This window comes from Talpa occidentalis, unplaced genomic scaffold, assembly GCF_014898055.3.
Source record: "Talpa occidentalis isolate TD23 unplaced genomic scaffold, MPIMG_talOcc4v2.1 talOcc4.6, whole genome shotgun sequence".
Taxonomy (NCBI): Eukaryota; Metazoa; Chordata; class Mammalia; order Eulipotyphla; family Talpidae; genus Talpa; species Talpa occidentalis.
In genome coordinates, this window is record NW_023604972.1 from 24,073,804 (window position 1) to 24,086,902 (window position 13,099).

The following is a 13,099-nucleotide window of genomic DNA, read 5'->3' on the forward strand; positions in this document are numbered from 1 at the left end:
TTGAAGAAAAATGTATTTTTCCCACAGACCAAAACATGAAGTTATAATAGTTATAATAAAGTGTATCTTTATTTACATGTAGTAGTTTGGTCTGTTCTCAAAATTATAATACATCTATTAGTATGCAGTAGTTTAGAATTCTCAAAATATCCTCAGGAGGCAGAATAAACACATTATTCTTATTCTCATTATTCCTACCACCTCTTTCCCTCTCCAGTTTTAAAGATGGAGGGAAAAATCAAGAACTTTTAAGTGATTCATCAACAGGCAAACAAAAGGAATTAGTATACATTTTCTCATCAAATTTCTTAAAAACAGTTTATTATTTGGGGCTCAAGAAAATCTCTCTACTATTAATATGTATTATGCATACATGTATATTTTTCATTAGTTACACTTTTCTACTTTAGAAAAAATGAAATGTCAAGGAATATCCACAAAAACCTCTTACATGTAGAGGTCTATTTGGTTTCTAAGGAATTTCAGGCTAAAAGATGTCATAAATCTGAAGGTATGTCTTATTAATCTCATCAGGAATTCATTTTATAAATCAGTTACCATAATTAATATAATAGTCAAAAGTGTTTAAAATCAAATAACTCTAGATATGCAACTGAAATGTTTACTTGGACATATCCTACTCTCCATTTCCCAGTGAAGGCTTCTATCATGGACAACACTCCTTCTAGAAAGTTACTTTCTTTCCAAGATCAGAAAAAAAATCAATCCACCACTCATTTATTAATCAGAGAGCCTGGGTTGGATAACTCAAGGATGGAATTCTCACCGCCTTTCCCTGAAAACTAACAAAACATTCACTATCAATGAAAATACACAGAAAAAAATAGGAAGCTCACATCATTAAAAAATATGAAACAAGTGCCTTAAAAATAAAAACAATTCTTTAAATTGTCAACTCATGAAACTGTAATAATTTGCAAACTGCCCCAAAATAAATTAAATTCTTAAATTTAATTGTTAAATTCTTCCATATACATTTCCAAGTGACACTTTGCTCACAAGGAGACAAAGAACTGATGTGTTTTGTAAGGAGCAATAAGGTAGAGAGCATAGCATTCAGGAAAGGTAATGAGTGGGCTGCCCACAATGTCACAGAATTTGCAGCTTCTTGCAGTGGATTTAAAAGGTATGATATATTATTAACAATTATTTCCTGATGGCACAAAAATGAAGAATCCTTATAGCATAAAAATTAAGAGAAATCCAGAAAATATATGATTTAGGAAATTTTCACATATGACAGTATGGATTATAGTTTATTTTTTAAATTTCATGTCAATAAGAGTCATCATGGAAAAAAATCTCGATCCATACTTTACATCTCCAACAGCATGGACTAATTTAACATTAAAACTATTAAAGATGTGGGAAAATAAAAAAACCTAAAATTAGAAATGCATAAATATCATAATTCAGAAAACAAATAGGTAAATCTGATGCATGAAGCCAAAACATTTCTGCATAGCAAAAATTACTGTAAGCAAAGCTAAATGCCACCTCATACAATGAAGGTTAATTTCCATAAAATAAAAAGAACTCATAGATTTCAGTAAGACAAAGAACAATGGTGCAATAGATTAATGATCAAAAGATATAAACACAATTTTAAAGAGTAAATAAAAGTGGCTTTAAATGTAAGCTCTATAGTCCCCCATAATAAGATAAAATTTATCTATTTGGCACAAATAAAGCTTGGTAATACTCTGCTGTTGTGATTATGAAAAAAAGTTAAGTCATATATCATTGGTGAGAATGAAAATCTGCACAAATTCTATAAAAGGAAGTTGGGAAATTTCTACCAAAATTTAAAATGCATGTATTCTTTGATCCAGTAATTCCAGTGCCAGGAATTTATCCTAGCTATTTACTGATGCAAAATGCTCTCTCTATAAATTCATTCATTGTGGCACATTTTTAATAGCAAAAGATTAGAAATAACCCAAAATTCCATCAGGTACATTACTTCAAAAAATTTTTAAAAATAAAATAAATTTTTTGTACACTCACATAATAGCACATCATACAGAAAAATGGAATATTTTTCATAGGATTTGGACAAAACTCAAGAATGCACTGAGAAATGAGAAGCTGGTAGAAAATGTTTTGATTTTGTAAAAATATAAGAAAAAATACATGAAGGCGTAGTCACAGACTAGATCTGGAAGAACACATGTGAAATTGGTCACTGCTGCCTCTAGAGGGGGTAGCAGTGGGTTCTAGGGACTAGGAAGAGGGAAGGAAAGGACACTTGAATTTGCACCATATTTAATGCATTATGGGCTTTAAAAGTAAATCAAATTTAAAGATCAAAAACAAGACCAACTTCCTACAGTCATCTGAAATTTTTATACATCCCGCACAAATACTAAGTGCATACACATATATATGCCACACACATGCAAACACATGATGACAAAGGCATTTGGAAAGTAAAGTATTGATTTATTGAAAGGATCTGTACCTCCTACTTTTGAATTATGCTACTGGTTCCAAACCAGAATTCCTTAAAGTGAAATTTAAATTTTAGAAATGAATTTGTTATTAAGTCCAGTCAAGCCCAAGAATATGAACACAGTATTGACTTCAATCATATTTTTTTGTTAGACACCAGTTTTGACTGAAATAATGAGACTGACTTTTCTGTGTGGTTCAAAAGGACCCTTGAAGGCAATGACAAAAAGAGGAGTCCCAAACACAATCTGTGAAACAGCCACATCACTGGAATAAATTACCTGTCAAAGTGACTACTTTGAAGACTAACACTAATTTGGATGTGTTAGATCTCATTATTAGACAGTCACACCTGCAAGGATGTTTTAGTGAGCCTAGCTGTTGCATCAGAATAAATAACCTCCACTTATCCTGTACACAATTAGAGATCAGAATGAAGGGAGAAAATAAAACCAGAAAATTGTACTATACACCAAAACTATGACAATAATAAAAACCACAGACTAAGCACACAATACTTTAAAGTAATTTTCCTGGAGAAGCACCCTCAATAGCATCTACTTAAAAAAAAAAAACAACAAAACAAAATGCAACAAATAGCTATTAGAAAGAATAATGTGGAAACACATTGAATGGCTATATAAGAAAAAGCGAAATAATATTATCTGAAGTTAGCTTCAATATAATAGTAGGGGAAAGATATAGATGTATTTAAATTAGCCTTGAGCACATATTATTGAAGTAAGCAGATAGGCATATCTGTCTACTTTTGTTTATACTTGAAATTTTTCACAATAAATGTTAGAAAAAGAAAAAAATGGTTATGGAAATATACAGTTTTGGAAAGTAGCCATATCTTAGCGCTACACAGATGCCAAAAATAAGCAGATTTTTTTCTCCAATCCCCCAAATATTGCTATTGTCTAGAGAAAGATAGATTTTTAATAGAAAGCAACATAATCTGTAAGGTTATATGCTAGCTGAGAATACTTGCCAATAACAGGAAATTATATTAACTATGGAGTAAGTGGTTGTTTGGGAAATGATTTTCTCTCTATAACACACTGGAGTTCAAACATCATCCGATTATCTTTAAAGTCAAGACAGTATGTTTGAAAGAGTTATTATAGGCTTACTTTCAAACTTGACTAAATGTAAATATGTAAAATAATCAACATAACATTTAAATGTTGAATATTGCATGTTTTTAAATTGATATTTTGTGACCAATACAGTTCAAATAGGGTAGTAAAACATACAGGCCACAGATTTTATATCAGGAACTTGATGAACATCACACTGAAAGATGAAGGTGTTGACAATCAGATTGGGATGCACTTTCAGACTTTAGATTTGTATGATCATCTACACACTCCAGTTCACCCTTGGAGACCAGCAGCATGAAGATTTGTTCAGACCCCTGATGTATTGGATTCAACCAGAATCATGGTTTTGATCCTCATTTCATTACAACATGAAACCACTTATGTGAGTTTGGGTTGATGACACATTTGTGAAGGTGCCAAGCTGTGCCTCTCCAACTACCCTGCCCCTATGCTCCAGAGTTGAATTTTACCTGCTTTTGCTACCTTAAAAAACAAGAAACAAAATGACTTTGAAATTGTTGCGTGCTAGAAAAGCATCTATTATTTAAAGTTAATGCAGGATGTAATCTAACCAGCAGCTACTATAGTGAGCTGTGTGAGTAGGTGAGTGACATCAGAGCTAACTTTCTGTGAACCCACTACATCCAGACACTACTCTATGCACTTTAAAAACCCAACTCACTTAATGTTCACAGCCTCCCTATGGTGTCCACATTTTACCAGAGGAGAACATGTGAACAGAGAGATTGGCGAGATGAGGTAACTGGTTCATGGGTATCAGTAGGATCAGGATGTGACCTTGGGTGGTCATAACCCAAATTCTGCATCCTCAACTATTATACAGAATCTAGGATATAAAAGAAACTCAAGAAATATCTCTTCTCTCATCTTTGCAGGCCTAAAGATAACTATTACAAATGGGGTATCCAAGCAAATGTTCAAAATAAAGTTCACTACAAAGGTGACAAAATCCTTCTATAATTTAAAAAAAAAAATCATTAATATCTAAGTTTTTATGTAACTGAAGAGGAGCTGTACAATTTATGAAAGAGTTGGCATTTTCTTTTATTACCCACTTTAAAACATCAAATAAGAAACTCTTCCAAAAGGGTGTCTTAGAAAAAGAACTTATTGAACTAGCTAAAATAACATTCTCTCTGTTCAACATCATAAAACTCATGAAGCATCCTCTATATTAAAAGCAAGATACTTTAAATGACCTGAATAAACAAAAAATGATTCTTAACATTTCCATCTTATCTTAAAAATAGATATGATGAAGATAATTTCTTTCTCTTATGAATAAATTATCTCATAAAAATGTCTATTACGTCTACACTAATCAAGAATTTAAAGTTAATAGAATTATGTTAAAGTTATAGAAAAGCAGCAAATGAAGAGATAGTCAAAAATTTAACTATTGTCAAATTAAATTTTGACAAATTAAATATTGTCAGAGGACTAAATGAAAGGAAATAGCCATACCATCAAACTTGAATAATCTGCCAAGAGTTAAGATGTTTTGGCAAATTAAAAAAAAAAACATTAAATATTTAATTGTGTGTTCATGGTGGTGCATGAACTCTAGGCTACTGGCTTAAATGTGATGGCTCATCAGTTGTCATGTGAACCAAAAAGCTGCATTTGCCATTGACTGAAGGTATGATAAGATTTATGGCAAATTGTTACCAAATTGCCCCTTTATTGAAATAAATTCCGACTTCAAAGCTGTTAAGTGATATTACTGGTTTCCATGCATATAGCTTGCTCATGAAACACATGAGCAAACTGAAAATAAAAACACAACCACCTAGAAAACCATAATACATGTTACCAGCATTAAAAGAATTGGTATCATTTTATAGTTGTGTAGACTGTGAACAGCAGAAGGTGGCAGTGCTGAGCTAAAAACAAAAGTAAGTGTCCGGAGCGGTAACTGAAATCCTGGTAGGCCCTGGGATTGCAAGTTGATCGCTGCAAATTTTATTGTAGATAAAGTCTACAATTCCAACTGGATGTTTACAAAACGACAAAAGTTTATTTAATAGGATATCAAGAGTTAAACAGATTTTCAAGAAATACCTATTTTACACCATTGCCACCTACATGAGCAGGAAGGCTTTTTCCCCCAAAGTAGTAAAGTGTGTTTAACAAAACAAAAATAATAAAATGCAAACCTTCCAAAGGAATCAATGAGACAGAAAGTTGCATGCAGCTTACCATTCATCAGGAGAGCAGCCATAATCCTCGGGTTCAGGGACATGGCTTCAGAAAGCAAGAGGAGGGATAGAAAGAGAGGAAAAAATAATCACAGAAAGGCTGGAAACATAAAAGAATGAGTAAGGAAGCACTGAAAGATGGGGCTTGAAGAAGTTAGGATGATGAACTTTTAGTTTATTCTGAAAGAATGGCAGTTAGTATAGTAAGTAGAACATGATGGGTTATGATAATCGAGCAGTTTTACAAGGTTCTTTAATGGGATAATCAACTTGCTTCTTTCCCATGAAACATACAAAATTCAATATTCAGTAGGAAATACTGCAGTTTAATTACATGCTTAAAGTCAAGAGAAAATTAATTCCACGTTGTACAACCAGAAGAAAGTATTTTAATGAAACTAACACACTCATAACTAGGAACAAACCTTCATGATGATAAAATTGACTTTAGAGGTAAATTTGACTACCATGAAGTGATGGCTCTTTACAGAGGTATATTAAAGTAAAAATTAATTATATTTCTATAATCAAATAGAACCACATTTAAAAAGATTAATATTCAAAAAACTTCATATAAGCCATAATTTATTTGTTAAACCATTCGTTATCTAAAACAGAAAAATATGTTCACCAATATTTTAATTTCATCTATTAGTTCATTAAAGTACTAGGAAAATCTGATTGACACATAACTTTCATTTCAACAAATTAGTCATGTATTCAGTGATTGTGGCCCATGGCCCATGACAAGACTCAAAATTTTTTCTCAGCTTTACTAGTATATAATATTGTGTTTAAGATTAACAATGTGTTTTGATACATTTATATATTGCAAAATGCTTACTGTAGCCTTAGCTAACACTTCCGTCCCATCACATAATTACCATTTTTTTGTGTGTTGAGAACATTTAAGATCTACTCTCTTTGCAACTAGAACTGATTTTCTTATATGTCATTTTTTCCCATTATTTATGAGCATTCAATATTTTTTCTTTTAAATGTAGAGTTTAAAAGTGTTATTTTTGACAAACACTCAATAAAATTCATTGAAAACTCATGGAATCCTTTCCCTAAGTTTCCACCCTACTCTATTTACCCTTCCAGAAAGTGACTTTGATATGGGCCTTATCATTCCAAGGCACGTCTTTAAACTCCAAAGCACTTAACTGATCCCAGTGCAGTATCCACTCTCTTCGTGCCAACCACAATAGTCAGTTACTTTTACACACTATTCTTTTTTTTTTTTTTTTTTTGTGGGACCCTCACTGGTGGCCGGGGAATGAACCGGTGCCACAGAGGCTGCGGGCAGCCTTGCAGCCCAGCGCTCAACTGCTGCGCCACCAGGGGAGGCCCTACACACTATTCTCTTATCTACCAAAGCACTGTGTCAAGGTTCTGCCAGGTACTCCAGTGTGGTGTATAATAATCCCTTATTCGGTCAGGGACCTGTGCTTCTCAAGTCATGCAGTTTAAAAGCAGAGAGCTCAAGGCTCAGGATCATCTCCTTCAGGTCTGCTGCAGCTCTGGCAGATTTTGAGCACTCCTTACTGTGGTGAGCACTAGTCCACCCTTCCACCTGCTACGCATCCTGAGATTGCTGTTCCAGCAGCTCTGGTGTGTATCAGTTGTCTGATTATTCATCTTTGTTGGCATGTCAGTGCTGTTTGATCTGCCTGGTAAGTACTTCACTGAAATTCATTCTCAGATCTCAGTCCAAATCCATTTCTCATGGAGCAGTCCCTGACCTCTCTGGTTAGATCAAACCCTACTGCAGAATCACACAGATCTTCGTACTGTGTTATATTTCATATTTGCCAAATTAGTAAGCCTCCATTAACCCTCAATTAGACTATAGACTATAGGAAGGTGGGAATCATGTGAAGTTTTGCCGATCTCTATATGCCTGTCATCTAATACGTATAGAAGGAGATGAACTTGTTGAGATGTGTGAATAAAGAAATGAGTGGTGCCTATCACCAGTCATGGTAAGCGGCAAAATAAATTTGTTGGTTATTATCTGGAACTTGGGGTAAAATATTATGATAATTAAGAGGTTTATCATGGTTCACATCTTCTCAGTCTTCAAAAAGTAGCTGATAATTTCAGCAAATATATTGCTAAACAAATACTGTCAAGTAAAGTTATCTATCCATATACTGTATTGACATAAATAAAGATTACTTTTATGAACTTTCATTTTTTTACTTAAAGGGAAAATATCAATGAAATGCTTAATACTAATTAAATATCTTGCCCACATAGAGAGCTCTGTTAGTTGCTTAATGCAACTTTTTTAAACTTTAGAGATTATAGCTCACCCAGCTCATCAGCTCATTCTAACAGTAATGTTGACATTAAGATGATTTTTTAAAAAAGATTTATTTATTTATTTATACAAGCACTGGGTACAGTCAGAAGCGCGGGAGGGTGACAGAATTCACCAGAGCCAGAGCGGGGAGCAGAACAGGCCGAAGGACCGAAGCACACTGCTGAGGGGAGCAGCGGGCGGCAGGAGAGGTCTGCGCACCTTGTGGGACCCTCCTCCGGTGCCGGGGAGCAGCCAGGGATCGAACTGGCGCTGCAGAGGCTGCGGGCAGCTTCGCAACCCAGCGCTCAACCGCTGTGCCACCAGGGGAGGCCCAAAGATGATATTTTGGATTGTAGTCCACAGTTAGTACTATGTTGAGAATCCTAGCCACCCATGTAAGGGAATAGTTAATTTATCTATTTCTGATATTCATGAAAATGTGATAAAATCGACTTATTCCCAATAGGAAGCAATTTGGTGAAATGGCACTTTAACAAATAACAAATGTTTAGCTGTAGAATTTTTAATTTGTAGTAAATTAAATTTGTAAATTACATCACAATTCATTTATTTTTAACTAAAAAATATAATGGAACAGTCTAATAAGTTTAAGCACAGTGGCATCTCTTACGAAGTTGATCTCTATAAAATAATCAGTGTAATTAAGTGTACAAATCTCTGTACACTAATTTTTTTGAAAACTAATCACGAATACAGTTTGAGGCACAGGTTACATGAAATGAGAGAAAACTAAGTAAGGCTAAATTCTGAAGCACTGTTTTAAATGTTGACCTACTGGTTAAGGACCACCATCCTAGAAACCTATAGGATACATAGTTGGGCCTGCATGATATTCTCAACAGACTTTGGCTTTTGTCCTTTAAACTGATAGAAGTCAACAGAACTCACCTTTGACTTGTGCAGCGCAAAACTAGGTTTTACCTCATTTCTTAAAAATGCTTAATAGGCTATGAAATTATTGCCCCCAAACATTTGCTAATATATGAAAGTTTCTTTTATTCTCCTTTGTTTTGACATTTCCTAAGAGGATAAATACCATGCTTTCTTCTGTAAGAAGTATATGCACATGAAAGTCCCCCATATAAAACAAGTCTTAAACACTGCTGTGAGGCAAATGGGACAGTAAAATCATGTTATTTTCCTGACCTTGTTCCTATAACCCAAGAGTATCCAAATTAAATCCCCACAGAAAGGTGGTTCAGCAATTCCTTTTTTTTCTGTGGAGTTGAACGAAATTAAATAACAATGTTCTGTTTTCTTCTGCAAATATCTGGGCAGTTGAAAGCTTCATTGTTTCTCCAAAGCCTGCTAAAATGCTGGCAATCCAACTGTTCTTTACGATGTTGGAGAAAGAAAACACGTTAATAAAAACTCAGTCAGGGCTAAAAATCCTAAAAGCCCATGTACCATCTATGCATGACGATTGGAAGCTGTTTAATTAACTAGCTTCACTTAACAAGACATGTGGTATTCAGGAGTACATATCATAAAAGAACTTTCTATTGAAACTTGCAAATAGGGAAAGCCTGTTTTATTTCTAAACATGTCAAAATTCTATATTGGAATAAGAACCTAGGAGATCATCTGGTTTCAACATCAACAAAAATGTTTGGAATATTTGAAACAGAGTGTCTAGGGTCTTATGGTAAATTAGTGACAACGTTACAACTACAACTCTTGCTTTTGACTACATCTTCATATAAGAAATGTTATTTTCCCAGGAGGAAATCTATTTCACTGGACATTTATTGCAAAATACTCCTTAACTCCAAATACTAATTTAATATTTACCAGTCTAGGACCCACTCTATCATCATAATGCAGTTGTTAATGACCATGTCACCCCAGATCCAGGAAGAACGCTGCTCATTAGGACTACTGCCTGTTGTGTTTAAGGACTTGCTCCACGAGTAAGAAAAAAATTCAAATCTGGTATCATTTCAGCTTGCTGTTCTGATAAGCTCAAAATCAATAATGACTAGTTTGAAGAACTTGCTATTCAGTTGGAAACTAGACAAGTACAAAAGAATGGCAACTACAAAAAAATCACATTAAAAAGAACATTTATGAATGAATGTACGATCTGTATAAAAACAGATAAATTATTGGAAATCTGCCAGCAATTATAATACAACAAATGCTAAAATCACAACTGGATACTCCTTCTCTTATCTGGGATAATTGTGGTTAAGAATAAAGAAACACAGTACATCAAAGCCTGACTGCACCATTCCTGCTCTTGCAGCTGACCAGTACCAATTGTCCGGGAGAAGGTGGGTGAGAGGGCTAAGGAGAGCCTCTTCTGTCTAATGAAATCTTCAGATAGGCCTAAGTGGCAAAATGGCATCCAGTTCCAGAAACAGTAAGTATGCTTCTTAAATTAACATCCTGTCCTTATAGTGTGAAAAGGCCATTCAAAAAAAGTCTTTTTAGTTTTTTTCTTTATACACACAATGTAAATTCATTTTTAGCCACACTCTGCTATGCCAAAGAACAAGGATATTTGCCTCCACCGATTTCTCTCTATGGGTCCTGTGTATAGGAGTAAGCACGTGCTTTTAGAATTTTTTTCTACCAAATAGATATTTATAATTTTAAATAAAGCATTTCAAAAATCCAATATGCGCTTTTTATATTTGTTTACTGCTTGGAGACAGTATGAGTGGGAAGAGTCAGTACAAGTCAGAAATCCCCCAAAGCGAGGGCCCTTGGAGAAAGGCTGGTGTTAGGAGTTGGCGCCTTAACTCCGTCCAGGGTTCCCAAAGACTTCACGGAGCCAGAGATGCAAAAGCAAAAGGCTTTATTGCTAGCTTAAGCTAGGGCCCAACTCTGCCTGGAGTACTGACACAGCAGTCTCATCAGGTTGAGAGAGGGACCCCCTCTCAGAGCAACCAACTGTTTTGTACTTTGCTGACAGGATGCGGGGACTTTCACACCAGGGACCAAGTTTGGCCTGATTGGGTATCTCTCCTTGGCACTAGTTAAGTTTTGTCTACCCTTGTCTTGTGGTTTTTACCCCAGTCTGGTGGTTTTTGCCTTGAAATGAAACTAGGGCATAGCTGTGCCCTTTAAAAAGTCTGTTTTTCTTAAAATGGCTGCTGTCTTGCTATGCCTAATTCTTTAATATCTTACACTGGGAGATGGGCTGTAGCCAAAATGATCTTACCTATAGATAAAGATAATTGGAAAATTTGATAATATGCCATTGTCAATCAAATATAAGGGTGTTTCACCTTTTGATCACATCTTTTTAAAGAAATGTAGAAATATTTTTCTCATATTATCATTTAAAGTCTTCAAAAAGAAGGTTTTTGAACAATTTAGGCAAGCATACATGGAAGTAAGAAATTATTCATGTCCAATAAGCACTAAATTCTAAAGGATATTAAGAGCCTGAAAAGCTTTTTGATAGTATTCTATATCCTCCCCAGATATAAATTTCCTGTCTCTACATTCTTCCTGCTATCAGAAATTTAGACTTCAAAGAGGAAAGATGATAAACAACAACAACAACAAAATAAATCAAAGGTATAACCATTAGAGAAATGATACTTTAACTTGAAAACTGCCCAAGCACAGACTGCGTGTTTTTGCCAGACGCAAGCTGTGCTCTAACTTTATGGCAAGGTAGTGGAAAGTGTATTTGTACCTTATACCAAACCCAGACAGAGAGCTTCAGTAACTCTAAACAGAGACATTACTTGGTAGAGACCCTACCTCACAGGTAATTTCAAATAAAAAATACCAAACTATAAATCATGTGTACAGACATGCTGAAATTAAAACAGCTGCTTTTTAGATTAAAATAAAAACTCCCTCAATAAGAATTCCCAAAATGTGCCAAACTATTAGCAATAATTCAACATGTATTTCATTTCCCAGTTAAAGGGGAAACACTCACCCATAAGCAACTCCGGCTATGGTGCACTTCTTAAACTGCATCACATTGCATGTCAGAGTACCAGTCTTGTCAGAAAATATGTATTTTACCTAAAAAAATAATCAGAGTCTCATTAAAACTCCAGAGTTGTGTTTTTTTTTTTTTGTGACAGTATCCTAGAGAGGGAAAAAAGTTCCTTAAATTATGCTTTTTGTCAGTTTTGTTACATTGTAGGGGTACGATGAATGCTACTATTTTCTGCACAAAATATTAAGAAATAAGTTTGACTGTCATTTTTAGCATTTTAGCAATGAACCATTTTATATATGAACACTAAAGGCTATCAATATATTAGAAAAACTAGTCATACAGAAATCTCCCTTATGGGGATGGGATTTCCACTAAAGTGTGTCACTAGCCATACTTAATATTTAATAACACTAAATATCAGCACTTCTGAACATGACAATTAGAGAATTATTAATAGCTTGTGCGATTAACTTCATATAACATCTGAATTGCAAAGAAAAAGGATAATTCTCACCTAAATGCAATTTGTATGGTAAGAGTTATCAAAGGTAGTAGTACAAAAAGATTTTTTTCTCAGAATGTATAAATGTATTATAGATATACACATTTATGGAAATACAGTATGAATTATAAATCTAAAATTCTTGTTTGATTACTATTATACTTAGATTTACACAACATCATTGATCAAGTTTAACTTCCTTTCTGGTCAAAAGTTATAGATAATTTTAATACTTGGGATTCACATTTAAAACACTCACTCTATGATAGTGAAGGCAAAGATAAACAGCTGGGACTACATCAAATTAAAGAGCTTCTGCACAGCAAAAGAGACAATAACAAAAACAAAGAGAAACCCCACCAACTGGGAGAACATTTTTGCACCCAACACTAATGATAAAGGACTGATCACAAAAATCTGCAAAGAGCTGATGAGACTCAGCAACAACAAAGAAAATAATCCAGTCAAAAAATGGGCAGAAGAGCTAAAAAGAAACTTCTCTGAAGAGGAAATGCAAATGGCCAACAGACATATGAAAAAATGTTCAACATCACTTGTAAT

The 13,099-nt window shown here is 34.3% G+C and overlaps 1 protein-coding gene across 3 annotated transcripts in view; it reads right to left on the minus strand.

Moving 5' to 3' along the window:
• The window catches only part of ATP8A1 (ATPase phospholipid transporting 8A1), a 219,516-nt gene that overhangs the window by 132,090 nt on the left and 74,327 nt on the right, over nucleotides 1–13,099 (minus strand). For all 3 annotated transcript variants that reach the window (XR_005128999.2, XM_037530697.2, XM_037530696.2), the window contains exon 14: nucleotides 12,028–12,116. Coding sequence is in view for 2 of the 3 variants with exons in the window: in XM_037530697.2 (XP_037386594.1) it covers nucleotides 12,028–12,116 (89 nt within the window). In the remaining variant the exon portion in view is untranslated. The remainder of the gene's footprint in view (nucleotides 1–12,027; nucleotides 12,117–13,099) is intronic.